A 26334-nucleotide genomic window follows, 5' to 3' on the forward strand; every position below is an offset into this window, starting at 1 on the left:
CTGCCACATGATTGGCTAATTGGATTATTGCATGTATAATCAGATGTACAGGTGTTCCAAATAAAGTGGAACATTAGTGGAAGTGGAACACTGGAACATTACAAGAGATTTCTGAAAGACTATTCATGTTAGTAGACATATAAAGGACAAGCTGAGCATGGGTAAAGCATGATACAAGAGAAAGCATTTAGTCGTCATGATAACTGAGTGGTAGTGAAGTAGTTAGCACTGCTACCTCAGAGCAAGAAGGTTCTGGGTTTGTGGGTTCCTCCCCCAGTCCAAAGACACACAGGTTAGGTTCATTTTTGGCCATCTGTCGGCCATCTTGGTTTTGATAAATTTGTGTTAGACTTACATTGACTAGTAAATGGTTGGCAGTGTATGGAATAACACTAGCATCCAATGTGACGGCTGTTGTGCAACTTTACCATCAAAACACATGCATATACAAGAAAACTGCTTTTTAATAGCTGTCCACTATAGTGACCACTATACATGAAAGGGTTGATGAGCAAAGCTATGCTACAGAAACAACAGCCTAACTCAATGAAATGAGTATGGAAGTATCAGTAAATACACTATTTAGATATTTAGATTATATTAATGTTTGAAATATAATTTCAAAAGATTTTGGAAAAGTTTTATTTTTAAAACTAAATTTAAGTCTAATTTTTTCAAAGCTGGCACTGTCCAATCATCCTCCTTTCTTAGTCATGGATAAAAACATTGCGGGCAAACATATTAATCATAGTTTTTGTTGTTGTGTATATGTTTTTGTTTATTTTACAGTACATCAGGACCAGCAGTCCTCATAGGGACCAAAACCCAGTTCTACCGATGCAAAACATAATTTGTAGTATCCTAATTAGGGTTAGGGATATGATGTGAACTGAGGTTAGGTTATGGTTAGGGTTAGGCACAAATTGGTTATGTTTAAACACAGTCAAGAGGCTGTTTAGATCCAATAACAAGAAGGGATTAAAAGAAAAGAAAGAAAAGAAAAAATAAGATGCTGGAGGAGGATCTTCACACACAACAGTTTCCATCTAGCATCCAGAGAATGTTCTTTGGGTAAAAACAGCACTATTAAAACTATTGGGAATTAGCTATTAGCAGTTCCAGCCTGCAATGAACCCAAGGATGTACAGACTATCACTGGATTACTTTGATACCACAGAAAACGTTTAACTTTAACTTGTGACGATTCTCAGATAAGCTCTGAGGGGTGATTTTTCTATGATTTCTAAATGGATTTATGGACGTTCACTCACAGTGGACATCAAAGACAATGATATCCATGAAGTCTATGTCACACTGAATGATATCAATGTGTGTTTCATGTATTGTGTGCGTGTTCAGATTTTATGACTCCAAAGGAATACAATTTTTGACTTTGTCCTGCTGAATGTCCATGTCTATTACCAACTATATCTTGTTATTTCCTGAGGAATAAAATGCCACCCATTTAACAACAAAATAACTTACAGAGGAACATAGTGAATATTTCACTCCACCCCAATAATGTTTCAAACTGAGATGCACGATGTACACCATGTTTTTAAACTCTCAAACATCTTAAACATCTTTACCTGTTCTGTATTGTTCAGGCTTGAAGTTGAGTGACATCATGATTATGATCAAAATAAAATCAGACTTTAGATAAAGGACATATGTTCATTATAGTTTAATAAAACTCCCAAATAATACAAAGTCAACTGATGTGGTTTTGTTCATTCTTTAGCAAATAAAATGGATTTATGTGGCAAAATCTGACAAAAACTACTGCTGAAAAGGTACTATTGAAAACTTTGACACCTCATGTCACCATGCATGCAAACTAACAGATGTAATCAAAGCAAGACTGTTATTTGTCATTAATAGACATTGTATTAGTCAGATATTAAATGTTTCAGCAAAACTGGCTGGAAGTAAACACCACAGCTGATAAATGATACAAGTGTAGCTTATCAAAGAGCAGGCAGATACAGTCATCTCAAATACACAGAGCTTCACATGGACATGAGCTGTTTATCTTTTCACCCCAGGTTACATTTCTGAAAACAACAGAGAGCCTTTAGAACAACATAGTCACAATACTGAAATGACTAATACATTAATCAAACAAAAATATAAAATAAAAGGACTTTTTCAAAAGTGCCTTTTGTATGTAGATGGTGTCCAAAGCGAAGATTGACTTTTAATGTCAATATGTAACAGTCAATTTAAAACTGCGACATCTCAAACCAAAGATACTATTCCAAAAACAGCCAACTGTCAAAAAAAAAAACCCAGCACATTAAAAGTATGTGTGTTTAGTGTCTGTAGCTTAACAGTATTTGAAAAAAACCGTTTAGTGAAAACAACTGGAAAAATTAGTAGATGAAAACGTGTCATGACATGACATGAGTGTTGTATTGATGGACTTGGCGCTATGGAAATTTATATAATACTGGGGGGAAAAAGCATTCAGGTTTGTCATCTGCCTAAACTGGATTCATACCAGCCACTTTAAACTGCTACGTCCAATTACATTATTAGGGGAACCTTACACTATTCCTGGACAAGAAAAATCCTTTTTATATAACAGCTACAAATGATAAGATAGTTACACATGAAGTCTGTGATCCACCAGTTTTGTTACACAGTGCCTGTGTTGCAGAACAGTGACTGTGGCCAAGTGAAAGGTTCATGGTGTTCTACTCTTTCAGTCTCATTAGAAGTGATCTCTAGTGGTATTGAGAGGGTCATTGTCTTCTCATGTAAAAACAGATAAAAAATATAACTGCTTAAATCAAAGTTATTAGACTTTCTAAAATCATTTTTACTCATTCAAGTTAAACAAAACACTTTTTAAAAGGATACAGGGAGATCTACCATTACAGAGGATAAACATGCACTGTAGGCACAAAATCTTTTTCACATCATGAGTGTAATCAAATAAAAAAGAGCAGTTTTGCTTGACAACTTTGCCTTTGTTCATGTATGATAAAGAATTATAAGTTGTGACACTTAAATTGCAACATCTTCTTGTTTGTTAAACACTGTGATCAGAAAAGTAACTTATACTAAAAAAAACTACAGACAGTTCTTATATTGTAAAGAAACTAGGGCTGGGTATCAAACTTCAGTACTCTTACTGCTGCCGAATGAAATCAGAAATAAGAGGTACCAAAAGTGGAGGTATGTTGTGTACACTCTATTTGTCAAGAGGATTTTAATAAAAAAAAAAAAAAAAAGGAAACACAATTTCCCATGAACTGAATATTATTTTAATGAGACCTGTGCTTTTTTCCAATGCCAGAAATCATTCAACTTTATTTTGATCATGAAGGTTTCTACTTCTAATATCAAGGTAACTGATACTCAAGATAGACAATAAACACTTCCTCAGAAAGGTTGATGATAGAATGATTGCTTAGGGCTGAAGATGTAAGTGTGTAACAGAATTAATCCAGAATTCAAAGAACCCTAGTTCTGTATGTCACTCTTATTTGATGTTGTCATTTGAGAAGTGACCAAGAGTTGTTGGGTTCCTCTGTTGGTGTAGACGGTCTTCGTGACAAAAATGGATGTTTGTGGGACGGCCTCTGAGCTAACCCTGGAGATTTTAAAGCATATTTTAAAATGCTGACGAGAGGTGTTTAAGCTAAAACGGGCTGCTACAAAATTGTCCAGGGTCATAGTTATTCAAAGTAAGGTAAAAAAAAGGTAGTTTTGTCATCCTGTAAAATTCTTACATGTTAAGTCATCACTAATAAGGGAAAATGATACCCAGCCCTACAACAGCAGATATTACATTAGTTATGGTTGACAAAATCATAAGAATAGTGGTATGAGTGGCCCAGTAGTGACATCCATCCTGGTTTAGGAAATTTTAAACACTAAACTGGTCCTATATCTAACCCAAGCTGCTGGCTCCTGTAGACAGTAAAGAAGTGATTTACAGAATATCTGTGGCAAACAGGAAGCACACTGAAAGTCCCAAACACAAAGTGCACTTACAGTCACACCAGTATATCACAGTAACATCTAGAGAACAGTAAAATCCCCACAAAGAAAACCAGTACAAACTTGAAAAAAAATTTCCCATGAAGTTTCCTTTTGTATTCCCAACACATGAAATGTGATGATTTGCCCTCCTGGTGTCTTGATTCAGAACAGCGCAGCAGGTATGTCATGAACAAGGCTAATATGACATCTGCTTTCAGACTCTTTCCTTTTGTTCCTTTTATGTTGTTTGAGCAAGTTCTTCAGAAGGGGTGTGGTTATTTGTATTACAGGGGAGCACTTCATTATTCTTTTGAGAAACATGTATTTTAAAATCATATGAGATTCTCAATTTCAATTTCCTTGAGCAAAATAGATCCAATGGGCGTCCTATTTTAAAAGCCATGTCATCAATGTACATAGTGGTTTCAGCCACATGCAGAGTCCCTCAGTTTTCTGCTTGTCTTTCAGTGTTTTCATTTCAGTTTCCTTTTAATTTCCAGAGTACAACTAACACAGAAAGACCATATTGTCTCCCAGAAGTTAGGAAATTCATCTTTTGTTGTTATTTTTTCCTCTTTCTTCTTAGTACAGTTGTTTTGGAGAGGTGGGGTATCACTGTTTGCTGTGGGAAGGTCAGTAGTTGTGTACAGGTCTCTCCTGCTGGTGTCTGGAGTTGAGTGTTGATGGAGTGGGGTTGGAAGGATTCCTCAGGCCTCAGAGCTCAGAGAGGTCCGTGTTGGACTGGGAGGAAGGCGAGCTGCTGCACTGTGCTCTGTGCGGAAACTGTAATCATACTGACAGACGGAGAATCAACCGTTATTTGTAACATGAACTGACAGAAATAATGTCATTCTACACTGAATCAAACTTTGATTAAGCCATCTGCTCTGTGTCATCTGTGATTCACAGTGAAATCAAACTAAGGACCACACTGGCCTCTGGTGGACACAGTGCGTAATCACAAGAACATTTCTACATGGTTGGGACCAATAACTGTATAAAAAGATGGATGATATGACAGCTCCCCAAAAATGGAGCTGAAGCATCTGATGATTCAAGACAACACCAGAGCACACATCATATGTTTTTGGAAATATTAATCATTTTAAGAGCCACTATTTTCTAAGAATTCTTCACATCCAACCAATGTGACAAGAGGCTGAAGTCTGAGGGTGCCATATCTGGTGAATAGGGCAGGTTTTGGACAAGTTCAAATCCACATTTGGTGGATGACAACCATTATAAGTCTTAGGCATGGCACCCAACCATTTTGAATGCAAAAAAACTGGAGAGGAAGGATACCGTATTAACTGTAATATAAGACACTATTTATTTTCCATGAACCTTAGGTTTAAAGATGGGGGTTGTCATATAAGACTATACAACTCTTACAGTGACTCAGCTGACTGGTGGCCACTGGGAAAGTGAGTTGTCAACAGACGTCCAAACTGTTACGTTATCAGGTAGTTATGAGAAGATAACAAAGCTGCAGATCAAATCTGTTCACTTTAAGTCTCGATTTTCCAGTGGTGGAAGGTATAAAATGTGATCACTCACGAAAGTGTGAAGGATTACTTGAGGACATAGCTCTCACTTCATCATGTGTTTCATTTTTGAGTATGAAACAACAACTTGTGTTGTGCATTGTAAAGATAATGGTCCAAAATGATGTGAAAATGTATATTTCCCAATGCAACGCTTCTCTCTCTCTCTCTCACTGCTGCATGTCATTAACTCTCTCTCCCCTGTAGTTTTGTGCTTCTCCTCTTTGTCTGCATTCTGCAAGTATTTCTGACTCCAGAGCTGCAGGATCCAGATCTACCACTACTACTCAACTATTAACATCATCATTATTATTATCATTAATATTAGGGTTCTAACCCCAAAGGAGTAGAATCCTTTTGAAATTCACCCAGTTAATTATTTTTGTCTTCTGCCATCATTCAAATTGCCATGAGCTGGAATGTGCTACAAGCATGAAACTTAATAACTTAAGTTAATTAATAACTGTAAATGATGTGCATGTGCTTTCCAAGAAATATAAGCACGGTTGGCTACATGTTGGTGCTGTAATTAAGGCCCAAAAATTTTATTTTGGCCATGCCCCTCACACCTTACGTCCAACTGACTTGAAATTTGACACACAAGTCCAGCTCAAGGTGCTCCACAAAAAAGCCTCATGGACCATAAAATGTCCGCCATGATGGATTTTTTGCCAATCTGCATAATTTGAAATCCAATAAAAAAAATTTTAATTTTGAATTTATCTACACAAAATTTGATATATGGCCTTCAGTCTATCAGTCAAAAAACATGGTGGTAAAGGAATGGTGTGTACAGATTTTCCTAGTCTCTCTCCTCTCAGCTCAACTGGCTGAGGCAAACAGATGCCCACCCTGAGTCCAGGTTTGTCAGAGGTTTCTTACTGTTAAAAGGGAGTACCTGAACAATTTATTGAAATTTCAACTGCAATTTGAACTAATGCCATTTGCAAACCGCAAAGACTGCAATTATTTTTACAACAAAGAGTCAGTGGACGCATTACGCGTTACACTTTATTTTAGCTGCCTCGCAGTTCACACACAGAGCACTGCAGGAGCAACAGAGCGACAGACTGTAAACTTTACAACCACATCTGGTCTTGAAATGACCAAACAACCAAACTAACTGTGGAGTTAGATACTTGATGAAAATGGAGAGCAGAGCAACAGCACAATGCAGACAGTGTGAGTCGCTCTGGTGTCACGTTCTACCTGCACGCCTGTCCTGAGAACAGACACAGCTAAAGCTGAAATTACCAGTGTTGTGGCGAGTTAAAAGTGGCTGACAGTGTCAAAACTGAAAAACTAAATCTAAAACTGAATGTTGTAGCTGATAGACAAGATGGATAAACATTCTGTATTAAAGCAACATTATGGAATAATTTTACCTTACCTGCTCTGTGTAATTTGGGTTGAGCAGGAACAATCTCTCACAGGAAGTGCATACCTGAGTGATAGCCAATGGTTTAAAGCCCATTGGCTGTGTTTCAGTTCAATGAGCAGGATTATGCAGTCGGAGCTCAGGTCAAGCAATTGTTAGGCTTTGTTCTCTGTACATGAGCTGTTAGCTTGCAGAGGGTTTACTGCTTCCAGTGCCCTTAAATGCTTAGACTTGGAGCCCAACTGAATTTAATCCGTAAGTGTCCTGTGCCCAATTGCTGCTTGTAATTCTAGTTGCCGATGTTGTTCAGCAAAAGTACCGTTGTGTTAGTTTAAACTGGGATCTCCATGAATATTAGCAGGACTATAACTCTAACTTGACTACATCTGTCTACTCACCTCTTTCTCAATCTCAGCCAGTGACTTGATAGTGATGCCCATCAGATCCACCTGTTGTAGCTAAACATAGAGAGCAGTGATGGTTACTTAGTTGCCCATATAAAACCTGTTGAAAAATATCAGGCAAACCCACCACCAAAAAAATTAACACTCAACTCAGATAAGTAAAGGTAACTTACATCTGACGAGGCACAGGCAAACTTCTCAGAGATCATGAAGGGCACTCCATCCATTGCTGAAAAAGTCAGTTCAAATAAGTGCTACATAAATGAGTCTTTTGTGGCAGAACCAAAGGATTATAAGGATAAAAAAATGAACCAATCACAATGAAGAATGACAACAACTGCTAAACAAATGACAAAAATAAGTAAGTTTTACTGCCTTACATCAACACTACATGCCTGAAGTCAGTTTTTCCCCAAATGGAATCAGATCTTTATTCAGTAACCTTAACTCCAAAAACTAAATCCTAACCCCTAACAGCCCTGTGAAGACATGAACATTGACCATAATGACCTCACTTTACAAAAATATGCTCACTGTAAAACTCAATTTAGTTCTCTGAAAGACAGGAGACCAAGAACACGGAGCCAGAGGTAACCACTTGTGAGAAACTGAGACATTCTGTTGAACTTTTAAACAAAAGCCTGGTTAGTTCCACTGAGCCGCGCTTATTAAGAGAGAAATGCGGCTAATGAGAAGAAGATAGCAATAAACTGTTGCTCACCTGAGATAGCATACAGGTTGGAGTTCTGGTGCTCATAGTCTGGTCTGGTAGTGTTCTTCCCTCTGAAACTGGCCGGAAGGGTCATAGAAATATGCCTTGGGACAAATAGAATAGAAAGTACACAGTTGTGAAAATCACTCTTGAGATCTAACCTAGAGGGGCACACAGAGGAATGGGCTCAAAGACAAGAAATAGCTGTGCCCTCTGGGCTGTAGTCTCTTTATGATTTCTCTGCTGCTGCCATATTCATCAATGGCTCAAAGAAATAGCTGTGCTCTGGCTGTAGTCTCTTTATGATTTCTCTGCTGCTGCCATATTTATTATTTATGTTAATGCCACACACAGTCCAGTATACTCTGCATATTTATCTTAAATCACCCTCAATCCAATTCTATTTATATTCTTTCCTATTTTATTTACATCTTCTGCCTGTATTTGCTGCTGGAAACGTAATTTCCCCGAGGGAGTCATCCCAAAGGGATCAATAAAGTCCGTCTAAGTCTAAGTCTAAGTCTAAAAGACAAACGGCTTAAAAAAAAAAAAACACTATTTGTAAATTTTCTCTGGTGCCGAATGTAGTTTATGCCGGTAGTGGGTGGTGATGATGGTTGCTGGCCAAGAACTTCAGCCACTGTTGCATTCATAATACAACAGGTTATAGTATGCCCTCTAACTGGCACTATTTCTTCAGGGCAGACCAGACACCACAGAGAGTTGCTATTGGAAAGGCTGGGCTGGGGCTATCTGGTTAGCATGCAAACGTCAGTAACAGAAAAGTGATAGCACTAGAAGTAAAATATTGTTATTGTTACTGTTGGTGAGTAAAGGAATGAAGCCTGATGCTGAACTCACAATGTTTCCTCTAGACTGGTAACTGAACAGCTATTAATGCTAATGTTATCGATGCAGCAATAGTTACTTACAAATAGCTCTGTTAAATAATCAGTTATTAACTATAGATTTCCTCTCATGTTAGATGATAAAGTATATTACCTCACTGTATTACATGTAAAGTATCTGTCACTAAATGAGCTGTTAAATGGATTCATGTCATGTGATCTGAGGGCAAGTATTAACCAGGTGTCATAGTGAATGGTGTATGTGGGCCTGGTCTATTTATCATTATCTGCCATTTTATGCCCTTATTTAGTTTACTGTGAGTTAGGACTACCTAGAGACATGAATGTCCTTATAATGACACCACCATGACAGTTTGTTTTGCTAATTTGCATAATAAAACATCAAACAATATGACACTGACTTTTTGGATTGCAACTCTATCAACACCTGTTGTACACAGTTCTAGTTCCGCTAGGTAACCTGACTTGTTTTGGCCAGGTATATGGAATAATACTGGAGCTTCTCTTTAAAAACAAAAACATGAAATTCTATTAATCTGAAAGCATCAAAACAAGATGTAAGAGTTGTGGGGGTTGGTGGGATTTCTGAATCTACCTGTGACTGAGCCAAGTGGAGTATCTATAGGCCTTCACTGAGACCATTTCTAAGTTCTAGTTGAAAAGTTCTCTGAAAAGAGAAAAGGAATTTGGCCTGTGACTTAATCAAAATCAGAATAATCAATACACAGAGGCAGTAATCAAGTAAAAACTACTATAAAATAGTGATAGTAAATACACAGTAAGTGAACAGAAAATGCACTAATGTAAATGTGCAAAAAGTATGAGGTAGAATCAAAGTATGGAAAAATGCTGCAGAAATGTAAAGGTAAACTGAATGAAAAGTGTAATACAGTAAATTAACAGTAGTTTAACAGCAGAATACTGATGAAGATGTACAGAAAGGAAAGGAGTTGTATAACTGAATGGCCACAGGAAGGAAGGACCTCCTGCAGCGTTCAGTGGAGCAATTTTGAGTCTTTGACTGAATGTGCTTCTCTGTGGAGCCAGAACAGTGACAGTAAAATTTTGACACTGAAAATAAAATTCAGCATTGGAAACACAACCTAAACTTAAAATAGAAACACTGTCAATGTTATATTTATATTGGAAAAAGTTGTATTGGCACTGAGGCATCAAAAAATTACAATTTTACCATCTTATTCTATTTTTTTTTTTCTTTTGCATTATGATGTGTTTTTCAATCACAATCTGTAGATTTTTTTCTTCATCTATGATGTCACCGGTTTTCAGTTTCCACTTTCTGTCACTGTTTTGGTGCCTCTTGAAGCAGAGGGGAGGGGCAAGGAGCTCTATGGGAATGTCTATACACACACACACACACACACACACACACACACACACACACACAATGCAACAGATTTGGTGCTGTGATGCTGTCATCACAGGTTGCTGATGAAGCCTACTTTTTAATTTGTCAGAATCTGTCACAATGACAAAAGTTGGTTCAGCCCCTTCAGATAAAATCAAATCAGTTTAAACTCCTAGACCGAACTACATTAGCAAAACTAGAGATTGATCCAACTCTAGTTCAGGACACAGTAGAGATACAACTACCAATGCTAATGTTGTGATAAAATGCACTATATTATCACAATTTAAAACTAGTATTCAAAGTGATTTGACAAAGAATCAGGTGTTCATTGGAAATTAAACTTCACAAGAGACAACGTTCTTCATTTTTTTTCTTCAGCATGGCAACTACTAGAATACTTTTTTGTCTGCCAGCTCAAAGTGCCAACTTTTCCTATTTCCTACCTGTAATCTGAATACAGACATTTCCCTTCCCCTCGAGGAAGGGATGTTCAAGGACAGTGAACATCCTCTTTCCTTGATTCAGGAGTGAGCCTGGCCATGTGTGTAAATACAGGACACATGTGAGCTACTTGCATAAGTGAAGATGAATCACTTTTGCATGTGTGCAATGTAAGCACACACATAATTAGCATGAACATACTTGGGCATAGGAGCTGCTGGGACTGGGGCTGAGCTGGAGGAGGAGTTCACATTCTGGATATTGTTGGTGGTTGGTGTGTGTGTGGAGTCCTGGGCTCGAGGCACGTTCCCCATGCGATACCAGATTCCCATGTTGTTGAGCTCTCTGTCAAACAAGTGAGTAAGCATTAATAAGCAGAAAGAGCCTAAAAGACCTATGAGAAAAGAAAAGTGAAAAGACCTCACATAAAGCATGTGCACTTCCTCATGTTCACAGCTTCAAATTAAGAGTGCCTGGTACATGCCATATTTTCTGTTGTTATTTTAGTACAAATTCACTTCCCACCCTCAGATAGAAGCTGGATCAAACAATGAGCTTGTCTGACATTCTGGTCTGCATGACCTGTTGAGGTTGGGGTACTGTGAGTACCCTAACCCTCTGAGAGCCTATGTGACTTTCAGTTACAAGAAATTCCTTCTCTGTATAGCTCAGCAGAGAGATTTCCAGCTTCAGTTCACACATGTGGACAGAGGTTTTTTCTTAAGTGAATCACAGCAGCTGGGAGTCTCTCAATCCAAACAATGACAAAAGGCAGAGTTTGTGATGTTGTGAAAAAGCGTGGGATCACGGGAGTTGTTTTCACTACCACTGCCATTACTACAGACAGCTTCTCCCACTGAAGATTCCTTGAGTGTCTATCATTCAGTTTGCTCAGCTTGTTTCCCTGATGACTTAAGATCCAGATATCCGATGACTGAAATCCTTCATCCGGTAAAAATATATAGTTATATATGTAGCTTCAATGTATGGAGAGGGCTGAAACTGCAGATTTGAATGGTAATTTAGATTCAACTACAGCTAAAATCCTGGACAATATTGTCTGGTTGCTTTTAGATTTTCTTCTGTGGACAATTATTTGTCAAGTCTACAACATAAACTAAAAAGTAATCCTAAGCTACTCACCCTATAAAGGTGTACTGAGGAGGGGCCTGCTTAGAGCGTCCTAGGATGCGGATGTCACAGATAGCTGCCTCTGTGGAGTCCCGTGGAATAAACTTGATGCAGAGTCGCCTCTTCCTGAAGGCCTGCTCCTCTGTGGGACACAAAAGAGACAGACAGGCAATCACTCCATGGCAAACAGTCAGTTAATTAATTATACATTAATGCCAAAGAGATTCTTTGAACATTAACGCAACAGTTTTTATTATTTATCATTTTTAGACATATTTATCACAGCAGTGCCTTTCTTCTTGACCCGGTAACTTACGAGTGTCGACAGTCTCTTGGATCGGGATGAAACCCACAGGCAGTGTGTCTTTTATATCTATCAGCTTCATGTCCACAAGAACATTGCCTAAATGGCTCTGCAGAGGAAGGGATAAAGGACAGGAGAGAGAGGGGACAAATAATGGAGAGAGATTATCAGAAAAAATTGGCCAAGGCAGGAAAAAAGAGAATAAGTGGGAATGGAGTGGAGAGTGAGGCTAAGCAGCTCAAAATCTCCACCAAACAATTAATTCAAATGCTTTATGTATAAGAAAATACTGTCACATTATGCATGCGACAATATTTTCTGGTAGGTAAGGTGAGTTAACTCACATTTTCTTTAGAGAAGACCCTGGTGAAACAGAGGTAGCGGGTCACCTTGGATTTGAAAAGGCCATCTTTCCATAGGTCAGCATCCAGGCCATCTGTTGTTGTAGAGACCTGGAGGCAGTCAAAGGACAAAGGGTCATCAAGCTGAGATGACAATTACACTATCTGGGTGTCACTGTTTCAGAGCTTTTTCCATCAACCAGAAAAGTAACATTAGATTTTTTAACAGGCCAAATGCTTAATAAATGTAACTGCTACTTAACAGAAGCAAAGTGCTAAGAACTCAAGTCCCCCAGATGCTGTGTAATGCTAGCATCCACATCTACAGACGAATACATTTACACTATGGCTATCATTTTCCAAAAAGTCATGTTCAAACAAATTTGAACTGGTGAGTAACTTGTTTCACATAAATGGAACACAATCCATATACTGTAATATTGAATTTTTTTTCCAACATGCACACAAAGATACCACCATGGCATGTGTATATGCTAAGCTCCATTTTCAATTAAAGCTGCAGCAAAAGCAGTTTTTTTGCAGCATTTTCCAAAGATTTAAGTAGCTCACGATCCATCTGTCCTTAGACGTGTAGAGTGACTGACCACATCATATCCAGTTGGTGCCCTGTTCCTGGAAGCCACTACTCCAACACCAGTGATTGGGTCCATGGGCATCTCTGGCAAAGCTTCAGAAAGTTCCCGGACCTCAGGCATCTTTGTAGAGTTCTGAAACAAAAAGCAATATCAAAAATATATTTCTTGGAAACTGGTGTGAAGAAGTAGGAGAACAGTGGGATATGCTAAATTACCTGAGACAAAGTCAGTTTACCTGAAATACTGTATTTTCCTCTACTTTACCTATTGGGCAATTGTGAGAATTTGCAGCCTTTCTTTGTCTTGACTACTAATATAATAATATGTTTAGCTTTTGGAGTGTTACTTAAAAACAGTTGGATAGGTTTATCTGCCACTACAAGATCCAGATAAAATCAACACTTTAGCCTCTGTCTGATTCAAGGAAGACCTCATAAATGTGACTTCACTGAATCTAAACAGTTGAAGTAATGCAGAAGAGTTTTTCTGAGTTACTAAAATCCCACTTTCCAGCCTTGCAGTATATCTGCACCAAGGCAGGATATAGAAAGACGTAAGCAGTGTGTGTGATTTACACAGAGCAGAAACTCTCTTGAAGCTGCCTGGACAACAGAAGCTTCCTGCATAGCATCTCCTTGACTACCACAGTCCTGTGTCCAGAACAGTGACACATAGAGAGAAAATAAAGCTCAGTAGAAAAGGGCTTCTGAACTCAGGAGACTGCAGACCCATGAGATGACATACCACATCCACCACCATATCTTTTGATATCATTTCTATAGGTGAACAACACATAACCTGCTTCTGAATGCGTTTTCACATGCACATCGGTGGCTTATTCTGACCGATCCTCACATTAAGAATTCAGATCTTGGACATAGACCCTACGGCTTTATCAGGTCTCCTGTATGACAAAAACTCAGCAATGTACAGTGGCAACAATGACATAGTATGAAAGGAGAAACTAAAGTATACATGTTACAAAATTATATGAATTATATTAGGTAGTTCATTATATTAAGACATGGAATGCATTAACCAATTAAAAGTTTGGTCTATAAAATGCCAGAAATCTTAATGCTCCATGGAGTGTCGCTCCTGCTGGCAGTACTGGAGCTGAGAGTATCAGAGTGGGCAACAGAAATGAGCCAACTGCTCTGCCTTGCACTGTCCAGTGTCACACTATTTCCATCACCTGTCTCTACCTCCATCACAGTTATTTTTGAGCTTCAATCATTTCTAGACAAGATGGTTGTAAAGTTTAAAGCCAGTCACTGCTGCACTGCTCTGTGGAATACGGGGTAGCAAAAAAACTGCATTGAGTCAACTGACAAAATATTAGTCAACTCAGGGCCTTCTCAACTGATGCTCATTAACCTTTAGGGGACAGCCCTAGATATGACTATAGAATAAAGTTATTTTCTGGCCCAGGGTTGACTCTCTAAGGTAGTTCTTGCACCAGTAAAATTATGTTTAGGTTTAGAATATAGATATTCAAGATTAACATCAAGGTTGGGGCAAAGTCACTGAAGGTTTTAAGGCTCATTTCAAAGGTCTGCCAATCTTATATAAGGAACTGAGACATGTACCCATTCGCACTCTGAGAAGAAGCACTGCAGCAGAGTCTTAATCATGGTAGAAATGGCAGATGGAGTAGTGTTGCATTACAGATCTAAATCCAGTCTGGCCTATGAAACTACGAGGGAAAGTCTCTCATCTGATCTCATTCTATTGTACCAAAGTCTTCAAGTTATACATTATCTACAACTTCAGCTGAAACAAATATCAAACAATCTATTTATAGTTTCCAGTCAATCAATTAAATCAATAAAATGTAAAAAGAGAACTTGTCATCTAAATATTTCCACAGCTCAAAATTTTGCCCCGACTTGACTTCTTGACTTGTAGAGACAGGGTGAGGTGGGGACTCATATAATGGGGCAACTGGTGTACGCCTCCTACTGTTTCCCAAATAAATGTGATTTTTACATAATTTGTAATACTGGTCTCTGCGTTTGATTGAAAGTAAACACACACTGTAGCCACTCCAAATGGCCATTACGCTGACTAAGGGATCTACATCCGACTAAACTTGCTCACGCACCCTTCCTCATAACACTTCTCTGAGATGTCATACTCTTATCCAACACAGCTGTGACCATTTCATCATAAATGACCAGAAGCTGGTTTGAAACAACATATTTATCCAGTGAAGTTCAAGAAGCTAAAACTGGAAGGCAGGACCAAGTGTCAAGTATATGGGCTGGGGTAACTGAATTTAGAACAAGGTTCATCACTTCTCTTGCTGTTGCCAGGTAACCAAGTATAAAACAGCTCCTGTAATAGTTGCCAAAAAGAACTCTGGGAGCTCTTAAGAATGCCCATGCCTTTTGGTTAATACATTTACATGCTGTATGGAAATACATTTAACATGTTTTGCCTGATCTTTTTAGTCATAATATAGAGGAATAAGATTAACTTTACTTGTACTTCAAGTAGCTCCAAGTATCAGTGTTTCCCCTACCACTGTCTTGGGGGAATGGGCCACCAACATGAACCCCCACCCTCCCAAGAAACAAGGGTATACTTTATTTATGTCATTTATGTTATTTATCTAATTTGTGTACACTCATTTTTATTTCAGCTCTTTAGTATAATTTACTTGTTTATTGACAAACCAACTGTTGAATTTTGTTTTGTAATTAAGGTAGCATCAACACAATTATCACATTAAGTTAAATAAAAACACTGATCTAATAACACATTTAGCTATTCAAAATGTATATTGGTCAGTTTCATGGTTTCAAAGTGGAAGATGTATTCATTTTTCTCAGTCCTGTTACTAAAACTTGTGTGTCATTCAGAAAGCATGTTTAAAAGCACATCAACTAATTCCTTTGTTTCCCAATCAAGTTTAATTTAAAGAAATAGTTGGTTACACAAAACACAGTCAAATAATTCATATTTGTGGCTACAAAAAAAACAAACAAAAAAACCCCCCACAATATATGTGTGGAAGTTGTATTGTTTTGTTTTAAGCCATTTTTTTAGTTTAAAGGAGACCCAAACCTCAAGTTTATCAATTGTTTTCACATTTAATTTATTAAACAATTGTATAAATGTTGGATAAAAAATAATTCAATAAAAAATATTGGTTTATGTTTATTTATTAGACAAAACACATCAGTAACTCCTTACTAACTTACTGAGCAGTCCTGTTACTCATATACTCATACAGAGTTACTCAAATAAAGGAAAAGTTTTCCCCATAGAATGAGTAAATGAGTAAATACATGAAATAAACAAATATAATGAACGATAATGATCTAAAAATACCTTAGGTAGCAGGGCAGAATGCTACAATAGACCTTCTCACTCATAGGCACAGTATCATCAAATATACAGGAAAGAAAATGAGAGATATAACTTTTTGTTTTTCAAAAACCTTCCAAATTGTTCCAAATTTTTGGAGAGGAGAACATGTAAAGGTAAAAAGACTGAAAACTTGGGGTCTCAACTAAAATATGTATTTAGGTCCCATATTATATATTTTTTCTTCTTTTTTTTTAAATCAATGCATAGATGGGATATTGAGTCACACAACAAACACTTTAATAATTTTATTTCATGATAAAATGTATTGTAGTTTTCACTGGTGCTGTAAACTTAAATTTGTAATTAGATCTACGTGGAGGACATTTTGTTCATTAATCAAATGCATTTTCATGCATATTTATACGTAGAATATACTGGGGAAATAGCACGCATTCGGTGGAATGGCCCTTTCTCAATATTTATTTAATTGAAAAAACTTCTTTGACAACCACTTAGTTAACGCTCAACACCACAAACTACTGCACAACTGCGACTTGAAAACTCGGAGTAGTAGCATGGACCATTTCTAAAACAATTTGTTGAGTAAAGGCATTGTTTAGGGTATTAGCAAAATGTCACATCATTCTTTATCACGATAGCATCTCTATTGAAAAGAAAATCATCAGTAAACATGATGCTATGTCTAGGATGGGAAAGGTACCCATCGATTCTGTGGTTCAACATAAAGTGTTAACAGTGTAGATAACTAACCTGTTTACGAAGCCTAATCCACGTCAAAATAACACGTGATTAAACAATAGTGTGCTTGTATCTGTCACTCTTATTTTCTTAACCCGTGGTTTGTCAGCCTTATGTTAACGGTAGCGCAGATAACCTTGTTATGCGACACGGCTAACAAGCTAGTCAGTTAGCATGCTAGTAGCGTCCACACACCAGCTGTGACCAACGGGCAAGGCTGTCAGACTTGTCTAGGGTGTTCCTGACCAAACATTATCCAGCAGGCGACTTAAGAGTCTAACCCTCACATCTAAGTCATTATAGTATTCCACTGCCTAAGATAAAGCTTTACATGACATGCTATTGCTTGAAGACACCGAATATATTGTAGCTGCTAATGCTAGCTAAATTGCTAACTAGTTTAGTAGTCCACCTACCCAGCTATGTTAACAGTTGGATCCGACCGGTCTTCGTCTGTTTTCTTCAGTGTTATCCTCACTCACACCTTTTCACAGCTTCGGGGAGAATCGCATCTCAACGAAATTGCTATAATCAACAAAACACTCCAAAACATTAGCCGCTCTGTATATTTTTGCATAGTGGTCCTCCAGCCATTGGTTTCAGATGGGTACTCAGTGGAGCTGTTGGAGGGGATGAGGAGTGGGGGTGTGATCGGCAAACCAACTGGAGGAGCCTTCCCCTCATTCACGCCCTGGTGCCTACGATTGAACAATAAACACAACACTTGCTTAAGATGTAGTGTCGTTTGAGTTCGGATGTTTGCATCACATATCCGTGAAAAAATGTTGGCATTCGGTGGAGGAGTACGTCTATTCACTAACATGTATTCCTCGTGACTACTGTGTTGTGACAGGTGTATATCAAGCTGAAATACTTACCTCAAAATTTTTATTAGAGGCTGGGTTCTCAGGTCAGCTCCATTGTTAGGACAAGAAATGCACGTAAAAATGTGAAACGTACGTTAAATGTTCCATGTGTATTGATCTTGCGCATTCTAGATTGAATAACTATATGAGTAACTAATTTATTTACTTATTTTATTAATTGTTTTATTCTGTCAAAATAGCAGATAAACTGTCAACGACACAAAAAACACACTTCTCATCCAGATTTTCCCTTAATAATAATAATAATATAATGTGGTATTTTAATACAGTCAACTGAATTTAATATGAAAAAAGAGACAACTGTGGGTATTTGATATAACACAATAAGCTGATGTGTCTATTTGTACTGCACCCTAAGATCTTTAGAAGAGATATATCTTAATTATGAAGGCAGGGATAGTGAAATTAAAAAAAAAAAAAAATTAGCCTCTTATTTATGTCATGAGACACCTCATTATGTATATTTATCATGTTATATACACTATTCAATTTTGCGTTATTATGGTAGATATTTCCACTTGTAACTCTACATTTACTACATGATGCTGCAATTTTACTCTTGCTCATTTAACCTTTAGACTGTACTGCAATATTGGCTTAAGTTTACGTGTATTGATTTTTTCTTAATTTTAGCTTCCCTTCTATGGTTTTGTTTTCTATACAAACACAGCACAACTCACCTCGGATTCGTTCAAGTTCTGTCTTAGTCAAGTCTTCAGTGTTGTAAATTACAAACTTTTTTGTGAGAAATATTTATGAGGTTCTCAGAATTAACAAATTACACTTAAAAAAGGTCTACACAGAAGGGCAATTCTACTGTTACAGTTAAGCTGAATAATACTACATATTACAATAATATCTTTATACAGCATTCTCATTTTACAAGTACTCAGCACACATTTTAATAGGTCACTATTATACTGAATAAGTTTCCATGGTGAAGCAGTAAGAGGGACTTTCAATCCAATGTCCACCTCTAGGTGCCTCAGTTGTCTTCCAAGCATTTATGATACAGTGTCTTTTTATTTGCACCTGACAGTCTTAACTCAGGTGGAGGTAGTCCAAGGTTAAATACCAAAGTACAGACAGGCAACCCAATATTGATAATATCTGATATAGTTTGTATAACATTTTCACCAAATGTTTTAATTTTTGGCCAGCTCCAAAGGTAGTGGAGTAACGTGTCTTCCTCTGTGCCACATTTAATATATAAATCACAGTTATTTTTATCAGAGCAAAGTAACTGGGAGGGAGTCCTATGTATACATGATCTATTTAATATCAGTCAATTTAAATCTAATGTTGATAATCTGGCCTTGTGCTGTACAAACTCTCCTCCAATCATCTCCAGAGATTTCTACATCTCAGTGGTTAGACCAAGCCATTGCTCAAGCTATTGTTGTTTGAGGATTCTTTAGATTTATTTACATTCTATATATACAGGAGTGAAACCTGTCCACAACCTTGAATCTAGTATGGCCTTTTCAAGGAAAGACAGAAGAGATCTAAAAGGGGACAGTTTACGTGCTCTTAAAATATAACTCTAGATTAATTGACACAGCCAGCAAAGTCTTTGCATGCTGTTTTACATGTGAAAACATTCTATTTCAACATACATTTTCATCTACACCAAACAGTGTGATGGATAAAGTCTAAACATTTATTTTAGCTTCTTTTAGATGACAAATAACCCACCTGAGCATCAGAGTCAACATCTTAAGGCAAATGCAGACCCATGTTCTTTGCAATTTTTTTTTTTACAAAAAACATTTAATAACCCTGAACACACAGTTATAGATAAAAGGTTAGCTTACTTTAGCACCAGTTGGAGGTCACCAAAGTTAATGTTGAGTCACAAAAACAAAATCAATGTTGCACACTGTAGTTTCCTCCGGACCCCTGCTTAAACTGACCAGTGATGACATGTCCAGCTGCATGCCATCATTTGAGTGTTGGCTGTTGATGTGGTGTCCAGCAAATGATGCAGGCTTTGTAGAAAATTTGAAGACTTTCTGGTGAAGACCTGGTCTGATCAGGGGGACAGCATAGAGCTACTCTCATTTTCAGAGTTGAGACCAGGAAACAGAGCAGCAGTCCTACATGTTTCTCTCTGTTTCTGTAAGTTACCAGTTACTCCTTTGATTCTGGCACTGAAGAACACAGCCAGATAAGATTTTCACTTGGTTACATGGCTTACTCCTCTGAGGTGCTTGGTGTTTGCCTCCAGATTTTCTTCTGTTTTACCTCCATGATGTAATTGTGACACTGGCACGTACAGGGTTTATAAAAGAAAATAAAAACAAACCCATGTTTCTTCTGAGCACTGTAGCCAGACTGACTGATCCATGTATTCCTCATTCCACCTGCCCTCAACTGGCAAAGATTTATTTCCAAACACAAGATCCTTACAAACAGCTGTGAAACCTAATATATACCCAAACTGTTTTTCTCCTATCAACCCTCATCAACCTCAACAATTTCTTCAACTAAACCATCAACCTGTCTCTTAGTAGACCCCATCCCAATTAGGCTGCTTCAGGAAGTCCTTTGAAGTAGCTGTGATTATACCACTTGTTAAAAAGCCTACTCTCAATCCAGACATATTATCTTAGCTATAGACCCATATCTGACCTTCCCTTACTCTATAAAATCCTTGAGAAAACAGTTGCAAATCAGTTGTGTGACTTTCTGCAGAACAACAGTTAATTAGAGGATTTTCAGTCAGGATTCAGAGTGCATCATAGCACAGAGACAGCACTGGTCAAAGTTACAAATGACCTCCTAATTGCATCAGACAGTGGACTTGTCTCTGTACTAGATTTCAGTGCTGCTTTTGATAGTGTATCTCAGTGGGAGCCTGTGTGTAGTTGTGTCTTGTTTGTGTTTTTGTTTATACTTAAAAAAAAAAAAAACCTAAGCTAAAAAAAGGTAAAATTATATTAAGTTGGTATTAGCTACATGGAATTCAGCCTTCATTAATTTTATTATTTAAATATGCACTTTTGCAATTCAACTGGGTTTGAGTGACATTTTTCAGCTCTGCATAATATAGGATTAGAGTGTTGTTACTCCTGTTTTTGTCTTGTTATTACTCATGTAGACTATTCAGTTTTAGGTAACATAAATACATAAATGGAGATTTGTATAAATGGAAATTTATACAAATCAGACACACACACACACACACACACACACACACACACACAGTTTTTAACACAGTATGTCTTTCTCTCCTGTCTTGTCAAATGGACTTTGTTGGAAATGTATTTTTTGTGTGCATTCATTTTCTAGTGTACTGCTACTTGGAATAGCTCCTTCCTGCACAGCCTGTATGTTGTTCTCATTAAACTATTGAAATTTTAAAAAAGAAAGAGACCAAATTGTCCATGTTCACCAACTACGATTTAAAGATAAACTGAGATAACGATGAGTATTTTTCTTTGGCTTTTGAAAAACATAGTTTGTTTGGCTCGTTGAGTGATTGGTGTCTGATTGAGCCAATAGTAACAGAGAATACAGCATGACCGCGAGACACTAAACCAATGGGCTGGCGGTGGGCGGGGCTTCGAGCACATCTACCGTAAGCGTTGTTGGTCGGAAGAAGAAGCCGATTCTGGAAGCCATTACGTTGCGCACATCAGTTGAGTAAATCCTACTATTTTTACGTACAATACGCACAATTACCTCTTTAAAAGAGGAATTTCTGTAATTATGGCATCGGTCGCGAAAAAGAGAAAAATGAATTTCTCGGAGAGAGAGGTGGAAATTATTGTGGAAGAAATAGAGAAACAAAAGCACACACTGGTTAACCACTTCAATGCTGGAGTCACCCACATGGCAAAGAATAACGCGTGGGTGGATATCCTGAAAAAGGTGAACGCTGTCACTACCTGTCCAAGGGAGTTACCCGAGGTGAAAAAGAAGTGGTCTGACATGAAGACAGAAGTCCGGCGGAAAGTGGCCCAGGCGCGTGCTGCTATAGAGGGGACGTCCGCTGACTGCACTCCAGTTCCCGTCATCCTCACTGCTATGCAGCAGAGGATCTGTAACCTCCTGGGGGAGGCAACCATCATCAGCTTACCTGCAGGAGACTCGGATGCTGAGATAACTTTACCTGTTACAGTGAACAGCGCCACCACCGTCACGCTGGCAGAGAGTAAGTTGACAGAAGTTTCCACTCTGAACATGCACAGGAAACAATGACAGGAGCCATGTATGTATGCTGCTATAATAAGAAAACAGTTCATGTGTTGCCCTCTGGTGGAGTCATCTTCAGAGCTCAAAGGCAAATGTTGTTCAGAAAATTTAATTCAGCTGAACTAAGTCCTGCTTCAAGTGCAAATGTGAACACTTTATAGTCAAGTTTTTATTTATGTTGCGGCCATCTGCCTCCACCTGTTAGGGTGAGGAGGGGCATGGTATAATACAGATTCCAGATTAGCTAAACAGTGCTAAAGGTGCACAGACTGACTTGTTCTCCCTAGTATGAGGTAAGCTTTAAAATCATTGGATCCTACATTTCTCTATAATAACTCCAAAGTTTATTTTTTGTTTCTTTGCGCCTGGTAAATGTTAATGTTTATGTTTCCCTTGTGCCCCTGTTTATACATGCATAGTCTCCAGGCCCAAGTAACAGTCTTTTCAGATTGAACAAAGCCCCTCCAGAGCCACAGAACTGTTTTCACATCAAGTTTCCACATCAATCTTTTATCAGTTGTATATTCAACAACAATTTGCTCCCAGACTAGTTGTGATGTCTCACATCCTGCTTGTACAGTATGTCTACATGTAAAACTTTAAAGTGAGCAAGGTGAGCGCAGGGAAACTTTTTTCTGGCAACTGGGGCGGCTGTGGCTCAGGAGGTAGAGCAGTTGCCCACCAATCAGAAAGTTGGTGGTTCAATTCCTGGCCCCTCCAGTCCGCATGCCGAAGTATGGTATTGGGTATTGGGCAAGATACTGAACCCCAAATTGCCTCCGATGTGTGTCTGTGTTAGAAAGCACATTGTAGAGATCAAGTACTGTGTGAATGGGGTGAATGTGATCTGTAGTGTGAAGTGCTTTGAGCAGTCAAAAAGACTAGAAAAGCGCTATATAAGTACAGTCCATTTACTTTCCCTCAATTCAAAAATAAAGATTTAAGTAACAAAAGAAACTACTTTGGCAACTACACAATTTACATACTTTTATAACTGGCATTAAAATGGGACGCAACCCCTGCAGACTCTTTGACTTTCATGGAATGGTTGTGTGTCCTTGACTCACTGTAGATGAGTGTATGAGCTCTTAGCCATTGATGTGTACGGTGGATGAATCACAAAGCTCCAAATGTCTGTCCTACTTTTCCTCCACTACCTCCTCCTTTTCTCCATGATCCAGAATCTCATTTTGGAACATGCATATTACCATATTACTATTAGCCTGATCTCCAGATCCAGAGAATCACATGTGCCACCTCACAGAAAACAATGTTAAAGGACCATACAAGTGTTTTAGCGGGTTTTAGCCTTGTATTTGCACTAGGATTTAGTGTTTTATATGTATGTATATTAAATTACATTGTCTGTGTTTATTTTTAGCTCTTCCAGCTGGCTCAGGTGCAGTCTGTGATGAAGCAAAGCCATTAAATGGTAAGTTTTTTTTTTCCTCATGCAAAATGATCTGTGTGAAATTGTATATCTGACATTCAGAACAGCTGTTGTACAAAGCAGGTATGCATTCATGGAATCTCAACAGCAGATACCTGATGCATATCAGATTTGAATAATTCATTAGAAAAGAATCTTTTAATGTGCTACTGAAGATGCTGGGGACAAGGTCAACTCTTTTTAGGTCCCCAAGCGAAACCCCAACCAGCCCTCAGTGCTAAGGTATCAGGAGAGTGAGCTAAACTGAAAAGTCATAGAAGGTATTTAGGTTACCAGCTTGCTCAGCACCTTACAAACATATGCTAATAAATGATTAGATTTACAAGCACTGAAAGAAAATCGAACATCAGAATTAAGCTACAGTGCAGTTTCCTCCACAGCGTCTACAAAACAGACACGACAAAACAAGACAATTTCTAAAATCAATATGTGACCAAAAAATAACTTGAGAACCCCCTAACAGCCTGCAATAATAATATATGATAATGGATGAAAAGAGTTTTGGATTGTTTACATCTCAACTTCAGTAAGAAAACATTGTTTGCAGATTCCCCAAAATCTTGAAGTACTCCTTTAACTGGTGCTTTGTGTGACATGAGACATGGCATCCCACTTCTGACAGATACATACCTACTTAATTTCCCTGAGGGAGTCATCCCAAGGGATCAATAAAGTCTAGTCTAAGTCTAAGAGAATTACTAGATCAGGACATCTGCTCTAAACACTATGATACTCGCATCAGATAGCTGCTTTCAGTTTTCTTTGTGTACTGTATCTGTCCCTGTCAAATAAACCAAAACAGATTAATAAAACAGAGCTTTTCTGTCCCAGCTGAAACAACTTACCACACCCTAGAGGACGGAGGTGTGGTGGAGTACTGCACCACCACTGTAAGTGATTCCACTCCCACTGTGGTGGCAGCTGTCGAGGCTCCAGTAGAGATGCTGACCTCATCTTCAGCTTCCCCGCCCCCTCCTCAGGGTCAGGCCAAACCTCAGGAGCTGAAGAGCCGCATTGCCCTCAACTCCGCCCGTTTGCTGCAGGAGCAGAGAGTCACCAACGTCCACATCCGACAGATCGCCCAGCACCTGGAGGGCCAGAATGAGCTGCTGCAGATGATGCGGCGCTCCCAGGAGGCCCAAGCATTCGCCCAGGAAAGACAGGCCCAGGCCTTGGAAGGGACACAGGCTGCCCTGCTCGCATTAGTGCAGATGCTCAGGCCTGCTCTAAAAGACTTACGCAAATTCTTGCAGAGTGGGACAGAGGTGGCAAACTCCAGCAGCTCAGCAGCAGGAGGAATGACTGATGGGTCAGGAGCAGAGGAACAGAGCAGGCCCAAAACACCACCACCTCCTCCACAGCAAGCTGAGGAGACACAATAGACACTGTGTGTGTGTGTAAACGTGTGTGTGCCACTGCCTCCTGTCTGCATTGCACACAAAGGACTCCATGCACACAGGCTCCATTGAACAATGAAAAGCTTGTCAAGAGTTGCCTTAGGGAGACATGCATAGAATTTTATTTTTGTTTTACGTTGTTTTGTTTTTGCGAAAAGCAGTCACAGAAACAGTGAAAGGTTACGTTGAGAATGTCATTTTTACTTTTTACAGTCAGTAATTGGTTTATGTTCCTAAAACACACTTGATAATGAAATTATATTTTTATTGCAAAATGCAAAATCACCCTGATGTGGGCTGAACATTTAATTCTGTTTATTCAAGTAATTATGCAGTTTACCCTGAATGAAGAATAATCAGCCAGTGTCAGCTGGGTTCTTCAGTTAGTTTGCACCCTGACATCAGAACTCAATAAAATTTTAAGAAAAAGAAAACAGCAGTCTGTTTTTCCAACAGACTGCATTACTAATGATCAACCAGAAGAGGTCAGTGTGTAAACAAGTTTTTATCATGATCAACTGTAGATCTTTAGGATTAAATCTGTGTGTTTTGTGAAATACAGTATTTCTTTTTGAAAATTTGGAATACCACTGTTAAATACTCAAAATTACATTCTGCCAACAACAACCCAAAGACATTTCCCTCACAACAACAAAGTGCTGTTCTGAGTCTGCGGGCACGTGAACAGTAAGTAAGATATATTTAAAAAGAAAATGGCTGTAAATAATAGAATTGGTGAAAGCAAATCTGTAAATCCATTGGCTAGTTCTTCAACTGAAATGAGCTTTTAAAAGTGCACCATCTCTTTGATCGAACAGCTCTGCAATTATATGTGGACATTACAGTATCTAAGGGCCAGTGAAGAAATGTAAGGCCAGGGTATTAGTAGCACTGAAGGGCAGTCTCAGTAAGCATCTCACAGTAAGTGAAGGGGTCAGAACATCAGTCAAAGTTAAGAATATGTTTGGTTATTTTGCCTAAGAACCTTTACATTTTGCCTGCACTCCTTGCAGTGAGCAGCAGACAGTCATGGTTAGAGAGCAGCTGGTGAACATAGTGGGGCATTTAGCAACTAAAGAGCCAGATATTTTTCTCTAAAGCTGAAACCAGAGACAAATGGAGAGTGAATATCCCTCCATTCACCAGGTGGCCAAAACACTACTCCATATGAACATTAATGTTGCTCTGCATCTGCTGGATGTGTAAATAGGAAGCTGTTAACAATTTAATAAAGTGATGATATGTCA

The 26334-nt window shown here is 38.4% G+C and overlaps 2 protein-coding genes across 2 annotated transcripts; one reads left to right on the plus strand and one right to left on the minus strand.

Annotated features, from left to right (window-relative positions):
• Nucleotides 1-1669: 1669 nt before the first annotated feature.
• Nucleotides 1670-17890, minus strand: mvb12ba (multivesicular body subunit 12Ba). Its single transcript, XM_018699180.2, has 10 exons — nt 17573-17890; nt 13092-13214; nt 12490-12597; nt 12158-12254; nt 11854-11983; nt 10912-11055; nt 8038-8132; nt 7490-7545; nt 7311-7370; nt 1670-4784 (listed from the first exon to the last, which is right to left on the minus strand). Exons 2-10 carry the CDS (start codon nt 13200-13202, stop codon nt 4698-4700), a joined length of 888 nt encoding a protein of 295 aa, XP_018554696.1. The 5' UTR covers nt 13203-13214; nt 17573-17890; the 3' UTR covers nt 1670-4697.
• Nucleotides 17891-18267: 377 nt separating this feature from the next.
• On the plus strand, nt 18268-26334 carry naif1 (nuclear apoptosis inducing factor 1). The gene is made up of 3 exons (XM_018699143.2): nt 18268-22199; nt 23622-23672; nt 24522-26334. The coding sequence occupies exons 1-3, from the start codon at nt 21755-21757 to the stop codon at nt 25070-25072; spliced, it is 1047 nt and encodes a 348-aa protein (XP_018554659.1). The 5' UTR covers nt 18268-21754; the 3' UTR covers nt 25073-26334.

Source organism: Lates calcarifer, linkage group LG9, assembly GCF_001640805.2.
Source record: "Lates calcarifer isolate ASB-BC8 linkage group LG9, TLL_Latcal_v3, whole genome shotgun sequence".
Taxonomy (NCBI): domain Eukaryota; kingdom Metazoa; phylum Chordata; class Actinopteri; family Centropomidae; genus Lates; species Lates calcarifer.

Bases quoted from the DNA above. Each gene is read 5' to 3' on its own strand.
- mvb12ba (XM_018699180.2), bottom strand. From the start codon at position 13,202: ATGCCTGAGGTCCGGGAACTTTCTGAAGCTTTGCCAGAGATGCCCATG. The intron at 11,984-12,157 runs GTAAGTTACCGG...TGTGTCCCACAG, and splicing joins CCAAGAGACTGTCGACACTC to AGGAGCAGGCCTTCAGGAAG. The intron at 7,546-8,037 runs GTGAGCAACAGT...TGACTTTTTCAG, and splicing joins CAACCTGTATGCTATCTCAG to CAATGGATGGAGTGCCCTTC.
- naif1 (XM_018699143.2), top strand. From the start codon at position 21,755: ATGGCATCGGTCGCGAAAAAGAGAAAAATGAATTTCTCGGAGAGAGAG. The intron at 22,200-23,621 runs GTAAGTTGACAG...GTTTATTTTTAG, and splicing joins CACCGTCACGCTGGCAGAGA to CTCTTCCAGCTGGCTCAGGT. The intron at 23,673-24,521 runs GTAAGTTTTTTT...TTTCTGTCCCAG, and splicing joins TGAAGCAAAGCCATTAAATG to CTGAAACAACTTACCACACC.